This window comes from Herpailurus yagouaroundi, unplaced genomic scaffold (genome assembly GCF_014898765.1).
Source record: "Herpailurus yagouaroundi ecotype Mexico unplaced genomic scaffold, PumYag 216, whole genome shotgun sequence".
In the NCBI taxonomy this organism is placed as follows: Eukaryota; Metazoa; Chordata; class Mammalia; order Carnivora; family Felidae; genus Herpailurus; species Herpailurus yagouaroundi.
In genome coordinates, this window is record NW_024412447.1 from 8,758,184 (window position 1) to 8,770,853 (window position 12,670).

Genomic DNA, 12,670 nt, shown 5'->3' on the forward strand with positions numbered 1-12,670 from the left:
CCATGCTGCTGCCCAGAGTCGCAGCCAACCAGGAGTAGAGCCAGACCTCAAGCTCAGGTCGGCTGGCCCCCAGGCCCCCGCCGTCCCCCCTGCCACTGGCTGCTGATGGCACCCACCAGGGCCTGGATTAGATCTCCCCAATATCTCCCACCCTCCACACAAGATTATTTTGAATTGGCGCCGTTGCGAAGACACTTGGGTGGCATGTGGGTGGATCAGAGGTTTCTTGGGGGGCCACCCCACCCCCCTCACTGGGCCAGAGCCTGTTGAGAAAGAGGCCAAGCAAGTCTGGCCTTGAGCTCCAGAGGTGGGACCCCTCACTCCCCCACCTCCTGCTGGATCTGCTGGGGGCCTGCCCACCCCTGCGCCTCCTCCTACCGCCTGCTGATACCTTTCTCTCTGACTCCTACCCCGAGGCCTCGCTCTGGTCGTTATCCCAGGGCACCGGCCCTGGAAGGAACGTGGGGTTTGCCGGGTTCCACCTCCTTGTCTTGCTTGACAGAGGCAAAGCGAGGCCTGGAGCGGGCCAGGGGCTGGCCAGGCTGGTCACGGCAGAGCCAGAGTGGACCCGTTCCTCCCGCATCCCCGACCTGGGCTCCTTCCCGTCCCCGCGTAATGAGTTCTTAGAGCCAGGAGCACCCCTGGCCTCGCTGGTTGGCCTAATGGTGGTGCCTTAGACAGCGGCACAGGCTGTGGGTTGGAGAGGCGGCACGGGCCACACCAGGCTCCCTCTGACGACCACGTCTTCCTCTGGCACAGGGCGCTGCGCGGATCTGCAAGCCCACGTCACCGAGGCCATGGCCACGGCCGCTGAGCAGAGGGACCTGATCGCCCGCTTGGAGCAGGACCTCAGTACCATCCAGTCCATTCAGCGGCCAGATGCTGAGGTGAGCCCACCCCCTCCACCCTGCCCCCTCACAGCCTGCCCCAGGCTTTGAGTCTCGGAAATTGCAACTCTGCAGGTTGACCAGCCCGGTCCTCAGGCAGCTGGTGTCCGCCAGCCCCCACAAGGCCCGCGGGGGCTGTCACCCACAGCCTCTGAGCATTGCCTGCACACGTCACCGCAAAGGCCAGGTTCCGGGACGCCGGACCACAGGGCACGGGAGGCAGGCTTCCTGGAGCTGGCACAAGGCACCCTGTGTCCAGGCGCCGGCTTGGAACTGGGCCCTGGGAGCTGTGGGCTCACCCAGCCATCCCACAGCTAGAGGACTGAGGCCGCAAGAGCATGGAAGGCTGGGACACAGGGCCCTTGGAAGTCACTCTGCTCTGTCCCCCACCTCATTTTATAGATGAAGAAATGGGGCTCGGTGAGAGCAGCCGGGCCGGCCCAGGTCACCCAGCAGGCTGGCGGGCAGGGCCGAGTGGCCCCGTGACAGCACCGCCGCTGAGCTCCCGCCTCGGGGTCAATTTAAGGCCCAGCCTTCCCTTTGGCGGCCCATGTAAGGCACCCTCTCCAGGCCTCTCGTGGCCACCAGCGTGCCCAGCCCTGCCTCCAGGCCGCCCCGCCTGGGCCTTGCCCCCCATCTGTTCGGTAGCACGTATGGAGGAGCCTCTTCCTCTCCCCTGCAGGGCGCCGCTGAGCACAGCCTGGAGAAGATCCCAGAGCCCATCAAGGAGGCCACTGCCCTGTTCTATGGTAAGCACGGGCTGACTGTCTCCCAGGCAGCGATGCGCGGGGCATGAGCAGGGAGAGGAGAGGTGCCACGGTCTGAGCGCTGATCCCTAAAGGGCACTCCCCTTCCTCAGAGGTCAGGGTCCCCCAGCCCAGCAATGCCGCAGCAACCTAAACGAGGGGGCTGAGTCCCCCCTACTTGCCCTTCTGTGCCTTAGCTTGACATCCCCTCCTAGGACCCTGACCCCCTCTGCCCTGCCAGTGGCCTGTCGACAGCTCCCCCCGGGAGGCCTCAGCACTGAGATGCTGTCAGGGAGCCCCCTGTGCTGCCGGGGAGGTGGCCTCCTCCGGTCTCGGTATTGAGGCGGAACCCAGGGCTCCGGGGCCAGGACGCTGGAGCGGGGGTTCTCGTGGCTTCCCGGCACCTTCAGCGTCCCTTTGCTTCCCCAGGAGCCGGGGCCCAAGTCTGACAGATGCAGGGGTCTCAGACTCAAGTACAGAGGAATGAGGAGGGGGCTTTGGGGCCTGACCCTCGGACAGCGTGGCCCTCCCCTCCCAGGATCCCTGTTCCCTGTCGCACCTCTTCTGTTGGCCACCCTTCTGTTTCCCCAACCGCCCAGCACCTTGTGCTCAGACACCTATGCCTCTGCCCTCATGGCACTTGGCCAGAGCTCCGTCAGAGCTGGGGCTGCTCCAGCTGAGGGCCCACTGGTGGGTTCTGCCTCCCACCACCCCAGGACACTCTCCCCCTACATCCTAGGCCCCTCGGCACCAGCCAGCGGCACCCTCCCCGAGGGCCAGGTAGACTCGCTGCTTTCCATCATCTCCAGCCAGAGGGAGCGCTTCCGCGCCCGGAACCAGGAGCTGGAGTCCGTGAGTCACGTTCTTCCCTCCCTTACACCCCTTGGACCTGAGGATGCAGTGGGGGACACACAGGCTTGGAGAGGAGGGGGGTGTCACCTCAGAGGGGTTAGATGTGTTCCGTGCGGTCTGGGAGGGCTTCCTGGAGGAGGTTATGCCACGCTGGGCTTTGAAAGGACAGTAGAGGAGACTAAGCGGCCAACAAAACCAGAAAGGCTGTGCCCTAAGACGCAGAGTGGCCTACTGGCAGGCGGGGGCGCTGCCCGGGGACTTAAGCAGGGCAGTGACACTGTCCAAAGGGAGCATAAGAAGGGCCACTCGGCAGCCAATTCGGGACAGAACTTGGCCCCAGAAGATGACTGGGGGGTGGTCACCATTGTCCTGGAAGAAACATCTAAATCAGGTGGGGGACCGGAGACAAGAGCAGGTTGGAGAGAGCGAGGTCTTGGAGCCCTGTAAGGAGGAACAATCTGGAACTGTTGAGGAGCTCTGTAAGGATGGGGAGAGCGCCAGGCTGAGGGGCCTTCCTGGAGGCGTGCCCTGAGGTAGGGGTGGTCTGCAAAGGTGACCTTTACCGTGAGGCGCCTCCTCGTGGGTGCTGCTGACCCTTGGATGGCGACTGCGGGGCCAGCAGGACGGCTGTGGTTCCGGAGAGGGGAACAGGAAACGAGAGTGGGGTCGGGGAGGAAGTGAAAGGGGCACGAGCAAGGAATATCCTGGACACAAAGTCCCAGGCCAGGGCGTTTCCCCCCCCCCCCCCCCCCCCCCCCCCACCGAGGGGGTGGACCCTGGAACCAGACTGCAGAGGGCCCAGTGACAGACCAGAGGCATACTGGGAGGTGGCACCATCCTGGCCTTGGGGACCCTGCGGACTCCCCTCCCCACAGAGCCAGCCCAGGTCATCACCGATCTTGTCCAGTGCAAGCAGGAGCCAGGGAGAGTCACTGTTTGAGCTGATGAGGGAGTTTCTAGACCTTTCCTCTCCAAACCCACGGTTGCCCCCATGGGACTTTCAGGCTCGGGCCAAGGGGAGGCCGATGTTCAATGAGCGCCCACTGCGGGTCCGAGGGTGGGCCCGATCCAACAGGACCTCCTGTGATCTGGGCTCCGCAGCTAGAGGCTTCAAACAAAGATGGTCGGGACCGCTCCCCTCACAGCACGGGCTGGAAACACTCTCCTTGGGGACCAGGGACAGCCGCACAGTGGAATCCTATGCAGCCCTTAACAGGAGGTCTTAAAAATAGATTAAATGGGAGGAAAAATGTTTTCTAGAATTCCACCTTTTGCTTTAAAAATCCAGTTTTTTTTAATTAAGGGACTTAAAACTTTTTAAAAATTGTGGCAAAACACACATAACATAAAATTTACCATCTTAACCATTTTTAAGTGTTCAGTTCAGGGGCATTAAGTACATTCACGGCATTGGACGAACATCACCACCGTCCATCTCCAGAATTCTCTTCGTCTTCCCGAACAGAAACTCTGTCCCCCATTAAACACTAACCCCACGTTCCCCCAGCCCCCGCTAGCCACCCTTCTACTCTCTGTGTCTGTCATTTGACTACGCCGGGGACCTCACCTAAGTGGAATCGTACAGTATTTGTTTGTGCACTGGCTTATTTCACTGACCATAATGTCCTCAAGGTCCATCCATGCTGTAGCAGGTGTCCGAATGCCCTTCCTTCCTGAGTAGTATTCTGTTGTGCTCTAGACCAAGTGTTGGTCATCCATTCATCCATCAGCGGTCCCTTGGTTTGCTCCCATCTTTTGGTGCCTGTGAACGATGCTGCCATGAACACGGGCGGACCAAGATTTCCTCGAGTCCCTGCTTTCAGCTCTTGCCCGGTAGATACCCAGAAGTGGGATCCCTGGATCATTTGGCAATTCCATATGGAGCCATCCTGTTCCCACATACTTTTGAATTGTCCTGTTTGAATTGTTAACAGTATGAAGGAAACAGCGACTTAAGCATTGGAATAAGCTGACAAATAAGGTCCCCTCTCGTTTGCTCCTGGATGGGCAAACATTAAAATCACATAGTGTATGATTCCGTTTATACGAAGTGTCCAGAATAGGCAAATCGAAAGAGACAGGAAGAGGGAATGACCGATGGGTTTGGAGTTTCCTGTTGGGGTAATAAGGATATTGTGAAATGGGATGGTGGGGATGGTTTCGTCACACTGTGCCTATGTTTTAGAAAACTGAACCGTATACTTGAAGACGGTGGCGTTTATTATACAAATTACATCTTGATGGTTTTTTAAAGGTTGATGGCACCAGGGGCGCCTGGGCGGTTTAAGCGTCCGACTCTTGATTTCAGCTCAGGTCATGAGTTCGTGGTTCATGAGTTCGAGCCCCGCACCAAGCTCTGCGCTGACAGTGCGGAGCCTGCTTGGGATTCTCTCTCCCTCCCTCTCTGCCCCTTCCTTGCTCATTCTCTGTCTCTCAAAATAAATAAAACATTAAAAAATATATAGCTTTATAGGGGCATCTGGGTGGCTCAGTCAGTTGAGTGTCCGACTTCGGTTCAGGTCATGATCTCCCAGTTCTTGGGTTCAAGCCCCAAGTCAGGCTCTGTGCTGACAGCTCAGAGCCTGGAGCCTGCCTCGGATTCTGTGTCTCCCTCTCTCTGCCCCTTCCCCACTCCCTCCCTCTCTCTCTCTCTCAAAAATAAACATTTAAAGTATATATATATATATATATGTATATATATATATATACTATATATAGTATATAGTATAGTATATATACTATATATAGTATATATATAGTATAGTATATATATAGTATAGTATATATAGTATATATAGTATAGTATAGTATATATATATAGTATAGTATATATATATAGTATATATATATAGTATATATATACATATATATAGTATATATAGTATATGTAGTATAGTATATATAGTATATATAGTATATATAGTATATATATAGTATATATAGTATATATAGTATATAATATATATAGTATATATAGTATATAGTATATATAGTATATATATAGTATATATACTATAGATATATAGTATATACATACTTTAAGTGTTTATTATATATACTATGTATATAACATATATATAAAACCTTATAAAAGGTTGATGACACCATAAACAAACAAAACATGAAGAAACCTGACCCCAATCTGTCTTCTGCTCAGGGTGAGTCACACCCTGCAGGAGGAGAAGGGGGACTTGCCAGAGTCTAGAAGGTCAGGGAGATAGCCACAGGCAAAGAAGGGGCTCCAGGTAGATGGAGGAATACTTGTGCCAGCCTGGTGGCCTCTCCACCCCCCACCTCCCCTTCCACGGCGGGCCCTGCCTGCCCGCCCACCTGCCCACTGCCTACCTGCCCTCCTGCCCCCAGGAGAACCGCCTGGCCCAGCACACCATCCAAGCCCTGCAGAGCGAGCTGGACAGTTTGCGTGCCGACAACATCAAGCTCTTCGAGAAGATCAAGTTCCTGCAGAGCTACCCGGGCCGTGTAAGCGCCCTCCCCGATTTCAGCCCCAGGTGTAGGCCCAGGCAGGGAGAGGGGTCAACGGGGCCCTCCAAGGCCAGAGGGTTGGAGACAGTGACCTGCTGGGCAGCACTGGGCATAGGAGCCCTCAGAGGCCATCCAGCCCACCCTGCCTACCGGCGGTCCTCCCTAAGCCGGGGAGAGCCCCCCACAGCGGAGCCTTTGTGCAGGTGCATTCATCAGAAGCAGTCGGGAGGTGGTGAGGTGTTACAAGGGGGGGGGGCCCACCCATGGGCCCGGGTGACCCCTCCAAGAAGTGGGAGTGATCTCCTAGTTGATCTTGGGATCCAGGGATTTTAACATGCAGGATAGGCCCTGGGGAATCCATAGGTTTAAACTTACATTCTTTAAAAAAAAAAAAAAAAAAAAACGAATTGGCTCCAATATCCCCAAAAACAATCCAGAAAAGCAGAACAAACACCTATTCCATTCTGAGCCTCGGAGTGCCCTCCCTGGCTTCTCTCAGCCCCTCGGCTTCACACGGGACCTCCTCATGCGAGGAAACCCTTTGTGACCATAGGGAGACAGAGTGGCCTGTGGAAGGGTCCCGGCGGGGGCCACCCTAGGACAAGAGCCTCAGCCACGATTGCCCACTGTACCTGTTGGAACTGTACTCAGGCCAGCAGAGGGCGCTCAGACTCTGTGCAAACTAGCGCCATGTACCCAGTGCCCCCGGCTGGGGCGAGTGTGATCATCTCACCTCTAAGGTGCCCGCCCATGCCCCCCTGCCACCCTGCACGCTCCCCAGCGAACCCCTTCCAAACCCACTTCCCTGCACTGGTCCAGCCCTGCCTGTGCTGGGCGTTCCAGCCCCAGACTGGGCTTTTAGTTCCCACTACCTGCCCAGAGTCAGGCGGCCCAGACACCCGTGGCAATGCTCCTAGACATGTGGCCCCAGCCTGCTGTCACCCAGCCCACTCCCAGCTCTAGGGTGCGGGGCCCCTCTCTCGCCTCCGCTGTGCTGATGAGGAACCGACGCTCCTGGGTGATTCTGCCAGCCGCAGAGCCTTATCCCTGGCCTCCCTGCCGGGCCCTTGGTGACTGGGTCTCTCCTCTTCCTGCAGAGTGGCAGCAGTGACGACACAGAGCTGCGGTACTCCTCCCAGTACGAGGAGCGCCTGGACCCCTTCTCCTCCTTCAGCAGGCGGGTGCGTGAGCCCGGCCTCAGAGCAGGGCAGACGTCCTCGCTGGCCCGGCCACGGGGGCTGCAGGGAAGCCCGGAGGACCCACCAGCTGACCGGGCCTCAGCCCGCCCTCACTCCCCACGCCACCAGCCCTGGTCTGTTCGCTCAGGCCCGGCCTCGCCCTGCACTCGGCCACACGGCCCCACACACACCCCAGACCACCAGCATGGCCTTCGTGCCTGCTTTGGTGCCGCGGAGGCCCAGGGTCCACGCCGGGCAGGCCAAGGGCGCCCAGAATATCTGACGGCTCTGTGGGGATGCGTGACAGCGAGTGGGTGAACCCCACGTGCATGCTCGGGGGTCAGGCAGACAAGCACAGAGCTCCCCATGTCAAGGGGCCTCCGGGAGGCCCCCGTCTCTGGCTGCAGAGACCCTGCCAGGGAGAATGGGCCTCCGAAGAGGGCAGAGGGAGGCAGCTATGGCGGGAGTTGCTCACACAGGGGCCGGGTGAGCCTAGATGTGCCGCTGAGTGGAACGGGACACCAGGGAGGCCCCGGCAGCCCCCTGGGGTTCTGTAGGAACGGCAGGGCACGGTCCCTCTCTGCGGCACGCCGGGGCCTGTGGGACCCTCGGGGTCCTCTCCTCATCATCTCCCCCCCCCTTCAGGAGCGGCAGCGGAAGTACCTGAGCCTGAGCCCTTGGGACAAGGCCACACTCAGCATGGTGAGTCCCCTCCTCCACGCCCAGCCGAACCTCTGACTCTGGGCCTCCAAAGACACCTGCCCTCCGTCCAGTCTGGAGAGGCCCCAGGGACCCCACTCACCCCTCACAGGCCCTGCCATGAGTGGCTGTGGGACCTAGAACAGGGTCCCTCCCTGTCCAGGACAGCTCCTCTTGGTAGCACCATTCATGGTAGGTTCTGGAATGGTGCCGCAGGGGGCGCCATTCCTTAGCACTCCTGGGGCCCGATTTCTCAGCCCCACTGCCTGCCCTCCCCTCCTCTCGCTGCCGGGGTCCCTCTGTGCAGGAACCCAGGGCGGCCCTTCAGGGCTGGATGAGGCCTGTCCCCTCCCCACTGCACACCTTGTTGCTCCCCAGGGACGACTGGTTCTCTCCAATAAGATAGCACGCACCATTGGCTTCTTCTACACACTGTTCCTGCATTGCTTGGTCTTCCTGGTGAGTATCCAGGCAGGCAGCCAGGACTGCCTTCACCACGCTTCCCGGACCTCCAAGGGCAGCGGGGTCCCTATTATCGTGGCCTGGCACCCTGGGCCAACCCTAAGCCACACCGTCTACCCTTGACCACTTCTCGCCCCTTCTCTCCCTCTGGCTGGGGGTGCAGCCCAGGTGCTTGCTCTGTGGAAACAGCCTGGCTGACTCCATCCAGGGGCCGGGCCTAGAGGGGCTCGGGGGCCTAGAATGGCCACTGTGGAAGCCTGAGGCAGGCAGGAAAGAAGGTCTAAAAACTCTACTAAAGGCCAGCCAGGTGGGCTGCAGAAGCAGGGACATCTTGAACTGAATCTCCTCAGATGCAGAGTGATGGTCCAGTTAGAGGGCACGGCCTAATGATGTCTGCAAGTCTGCTGAGTCAGGGAATCAGAGAGGGTAGGGCGTGCCTGCGGAAGGCTCCGGCCTCGGGGACTCCCGTCCCCAGCAAGGCCCCGGTCAAGATGGCCCTACATGGTTAGCCTGGGCTCCAACTCCCACCCCAGGGCCAATAGGTTACAATGTTAAGGACCGTGCCTCCGTGTCCAGGCCCGCCTGGCCGTGTGTGACACAGGTGGGCACAGGGGCATCTCTGAGGCCCTCTCGCCCTGGGGTCTGGGCCGTGAGAACCGTCAAGTGCCGCTGGGAAGCCAGGCCCAGGGTCTGGGGGTAGACGGCAGGAGTGGGGGTGAGGCAGGACAGACGGCTCACTGTGTCTCTGCCTGGCCAGGTGCTCTACAAGCTGGCGTGGAGCGAGAGCATGGAGAGGGACTGTGCCACCTTCTGCGCTAAGAAGTGAGGACATCACCCGAGTCCCACCACAGCCCTGCACTGAGCCCCCCAGCCCCACCGAGCTCCTCCCGTGTTCCCCACCCTCAGCCCCTCACCTGCCCCCCACCCGTGGCTCCCCAGCACCTACCCTGTCACATGGTGCACACCCCCTGGGGATCCCCATGCCCCCCTCCACACACACACAAGCACTTCTCTCCTTTTTACACTCGGTCTCAGCAAAGGTTTCTGTCCCCAACAGGTTCGCTGATCACCTGCACAAGTTCCACGAGAATGACAACGGGGCGGCTGCCGGTGACTTGTGGCAATGAGTCCCCGGGGGCCCCCCCGACACGACAGTGATGGCTGCATTCTGCCCCCCCTGCTTGTTCAGCTGCTTCTAATGATTTAGACTTCCCTGGAGAATTCCCCTAAGAAACCACCCACCGGTGCCAGAGGTCCAGGTTCCCCCCCCACCGTGCCCCCTTAAAAGAATGTCTTAGCCATATCAGGCCCCCTAGGTCCAAAAAGCCCCCAAGGCCCAGCCAGGCTAAGGTCCAAGGGGCCCCCTCAGCCCCATCTTAGGGGCGCCACCCACAGCCTGGCCATCAGGCCTGGTGGCAGTCACCTCCCAGTTATGATACTGATGGAGTCCTCACTGATTCTGGCCATGGTTAATCCAGCTGGGGACCCATGGGCCTCTCTGTGCCAGACTCTGGGATCCCCTAGGGCCCCCCTAGGATCTACCACCACTCCCCAAGAGATAGAGGGCCCTTCCTAACAGGCCAGCAGGCTTTGAGTCCCCACCCCACCCCAAGAAGGGGAGGCCCCGGCGGGCACGGGATAGTTTTCCATGACCTCCTTCCTGACCCCAGACCCACTGTGATTTTTGCTTTCTTCTTTAGCAAGCTATTTTGGCTTCTAGGCAAGGACGGGTCTCCAGTGAGCCCCTGGGCTTCAGGGTCTTCAGACCCAAGGACTGGTCCAAGGGGCCCAGGTGTTTTTCTCAGCCAAGCAGAACTGGCCGTGGGCCATCGTTGCATGGCCACCTTGGGGCCACTGGCCGATCCTCCTAGGTTAGATTTGCACCCGCGTGTTCAGCTTTGCACATTTCAAATAAACACATGGTTGCAGCGACACTGGTGCCCACGCTCTGTGACTCCCGGGGTACAGGAGGCTGGTGGGTGCCTGCGGCCACGTGCCTGGGAGCTGTGGCCAGACCTTCCAGCTGCTCTGCTCGTTTCAGGCATGGCCCCCCAGGACGTGGGATGTCTCTTCCTTTTCCCATCCCCCAGGAATTCCGTGAGTGGGTCCAGACCTTTGCGGGAACCAAAATCCACAAAGTCTGAGTTCTCTTGAGCAGATAAGCAACCCAATCAAGAAGAGAAATCTCTCTTTAAAAAAAAAAAAAAACAAAACTATCTGTCAGGCTGCATTTGGATGTGTGACGCGTGGTGCATGTGCGATGTCAGCTTCTGGGGAATCCCTTTCTGTGTGCCCTGGAGCCATGCACTCTCTGCCACTTTCCCTTGGGCCCCTGCTGGCCATGCCCACCAAGCCTGCTGAGTACCAGCTTTGCATGGGGACCCCCTGAGCCACAGGTCCGCCCCAGCCCAGCTCTATTCATATGGGTCCCTTCCCACCCAGACCGAGGGGCCTCCTTTTGGTTTGTGAAGGCCCCACTGGCCAGCTGGCCTCAAAGCTGGCTCCACACCCAGCTACCGCCCCACAGTTCACCAGACCAGAGTCCCCTGTACCATCATTGTCTCCGTTTTAGTCCTGGACTCTAGAGTTCAGGACCCTGGGGTCCCACCCTCAGCACCTGCCCCATCAGACCTTCCTCCAAGGCCCCAGAGGCCCCTGCCCTCAGGGACCCCAGATGATGAACCTGTCCTCCCTGACTCTCATTCCTGTCCCCATAACAAAGCTGCTCTTGGCCAATCACCAACACCCTCCACCCTCCTTCCACTGTTTCCCACTGGTTCCTCTTATGGGTCAGAGTCACCAAGCAGCCGGCTCCTCCTCGCTTCCTCCTCCCTGGAGATCAGAGCAATTGTCCTGCCCAGGGCTCCAAATCCCAGGACCCTCCCTGGCCGATGACAGCCCATCAGCAGAGCTCAGCTCACTACTTGGAGGAACCAGGTTAGTCCACGGGGGCCAGGACCTCCCATCTCCCAGAAGGGTGGAGGGGGACCATAGCCAGGCCACCCACACACACTCCCGCCGCTGTGCCGGCTTCATTCATAGACCTCCTGGTCACCAGCCAGGAGTACAGGCCTCTGCGCAGCTCCAATCGATAGCTGGTCCACGTCTAAGCTTTCATTAAGTGTCTGTTAGCCAGGTCCTGCTGAGGGGGCAGCTGGTCTGGGTGTGGAAGGGAAGAGACCAGGTACCAGAACCTCGGATGACACCTGACTTACTTCAGCACCCCTGTGGAGGGCAGTCCAGGGCTGGGGGGCAGAAGGTAAGGGCTCCAGGCCAGTCTCCACCTTCACCAGCCCAATGCTCCTCTCTAGGCCCCACCCTTCCCATCCACAAGATTGGGATAAAAACCTTTCCTTGCCTGTCCTGCTTCCCTGGAAATCAGAGATGTGAAATGGCTTTGAGAAAGGTTAGAGGGCTCTGTACAAAGATCAGAGGTCATTATGGGTGGAAAAGGACAACAGATGGAGGCACTCGCGGCTAGTAGGGAGGCCATGGCCGACCACAGAACTGCCAGAGGTGGGGCTGCGGAAGGGTTAGTAAGGGCAGGGAGAACTGACCTAACCACCCCTGCAGGGGTGGAGGGCTTGGCACCGGAGAGGAGGGGAGAAGGAGTTCCAGCACCCTCCTCTCCCCGGGAGCAAGCAATAGGTCTGATCTCTGAGCTGCCCTCCCACTCCCCCTGGACCCCTGCTAGCCTCTTGGAGGCCCCAGCTTGCGAGGGGTCAGTCCATAATTGCTCTGCAAAGACCAGCAGGAGTCTGTTTTCTTAGCCAGAGTGGTCTTGGCCCTAATCTCTGCCTTGGGCTTTGGGGGCTGCAGAACCCAGCAGGGGTGAAAAAGCCAGGGCTGTGTCCCACCCTCATCAGCCCCATTTGACCTCTGAAGATCTCTCCGGGAGCCCTCAGTCTCCCCATCACTGTGAAGGTGCATAGATGGGGCCCTGCTTGGGTCTTCCCGCCCTCTAGCCCTTGGGCTATTTCCGGCAAGGGGAGGGCGGAGAAGAGAGGGCGTGGTGCTCGCCCTGGGGATTTATGAGAACCAGACGTCGACTTCCCCTGTTGCGACATCTGGGCCTCCTCGAGGCTCCCATTGTTCCCGAGGCGGAGGGGTCCAAGACGGCGGCGGCCCCCGCTGGAGGCCCATCTCCAAGGGGCGCCTACGCCCCCATACACCCCACTATTCAGGCCACCCACCCGGACCCCACCCGCCGCGCTCCCGGGGCACGCTTCCGTGAGGGGGAGACTTTCGCCTCAAAACAGGCGGCTGCCGGCCAGTTCCTAAGTCCCTGGGCCCCAGCACTCTGTTGCCGCCGCCGCCGCCGCAGCAGCCCCACGGAGGCTAACACCAGCCGCGGGCGAGGTTC

The 12,670-nt window shown here is 59.0% G+C and overlaps 2 protein-coding genes across 5 annotated transcripts in view; both read left to right on the forward strand.

Annotated features, from left to right (window-relative positions):
• The window catches only part of CUX1 (cut like homeobox 1), a 371,970-nt gene extending 361,729 nt beyond the window's left edge, over positions 1 to 10,241 (forward strand). For all 4 annotated transcript variants that reach the window (XM_040456057.1, XM_040456056.1, XM_040456058.1 and 1 more), the window contains 9 exons: positions 760 to 887; positions 1,570 to 1,636; positions 2,373 to 2,485; positions 5,849 to 5,965; positions 7,066 to 7,149; positions 7,792 to 7,848; positions 8,224 to 8,304; positions 9,065 to 9,129; positions 9,365 to 10,241. In XM_040456057.1, coding sequence (XP_040311991.1) covers positions 760 to 887; positions 1,570 to 1,636; positions 2,373 to 2,485; positions 5,849 to 5,965; positions 7,066 to 7,149; positions 7,792 to 7,848; positions 8,224 to 8,304; positions 9,065 to 9,129; positions 9,365 to 9,434 — 782 coding nt within the window. In that variant the 3' untranslated portion in view covers positions 9,435 to 10,241. The remainder of the gene's footprint in view (positions 1 to 759; positions 888 to 1,569; positions 1,637 to 2,372; positions 2,486 to 5,848; positions 5,966 to 7,065; positions 7,150 to 7,791; positions 7,849 to 8,223; positions 8,305 to 9,064; positions 9,130 to 9,364) is intronic.
• Positions 10,242 to 11,139: 898 nt separating this feature from the next.
• SH2B2 (SH2B adaptor protein 2) overlaps positions 11,140 to 12,670 on the forward strand; it is a 23,150-nt gene continuing 21,619 nt past the window's right edge. The window contains exon 1 of the mRNA XM_040455655.1: positions 11,140 to 11,244. Within this exon, the coding sequence (XP_040311589.1) occupies positions 11,199 to 11,244 (46 nt within the window). The 5' untranslated portion in view covers positions 11,140 to 11,198. The remainder of the gene's footprint in view (positions 11,245 to 12,670) is intronic.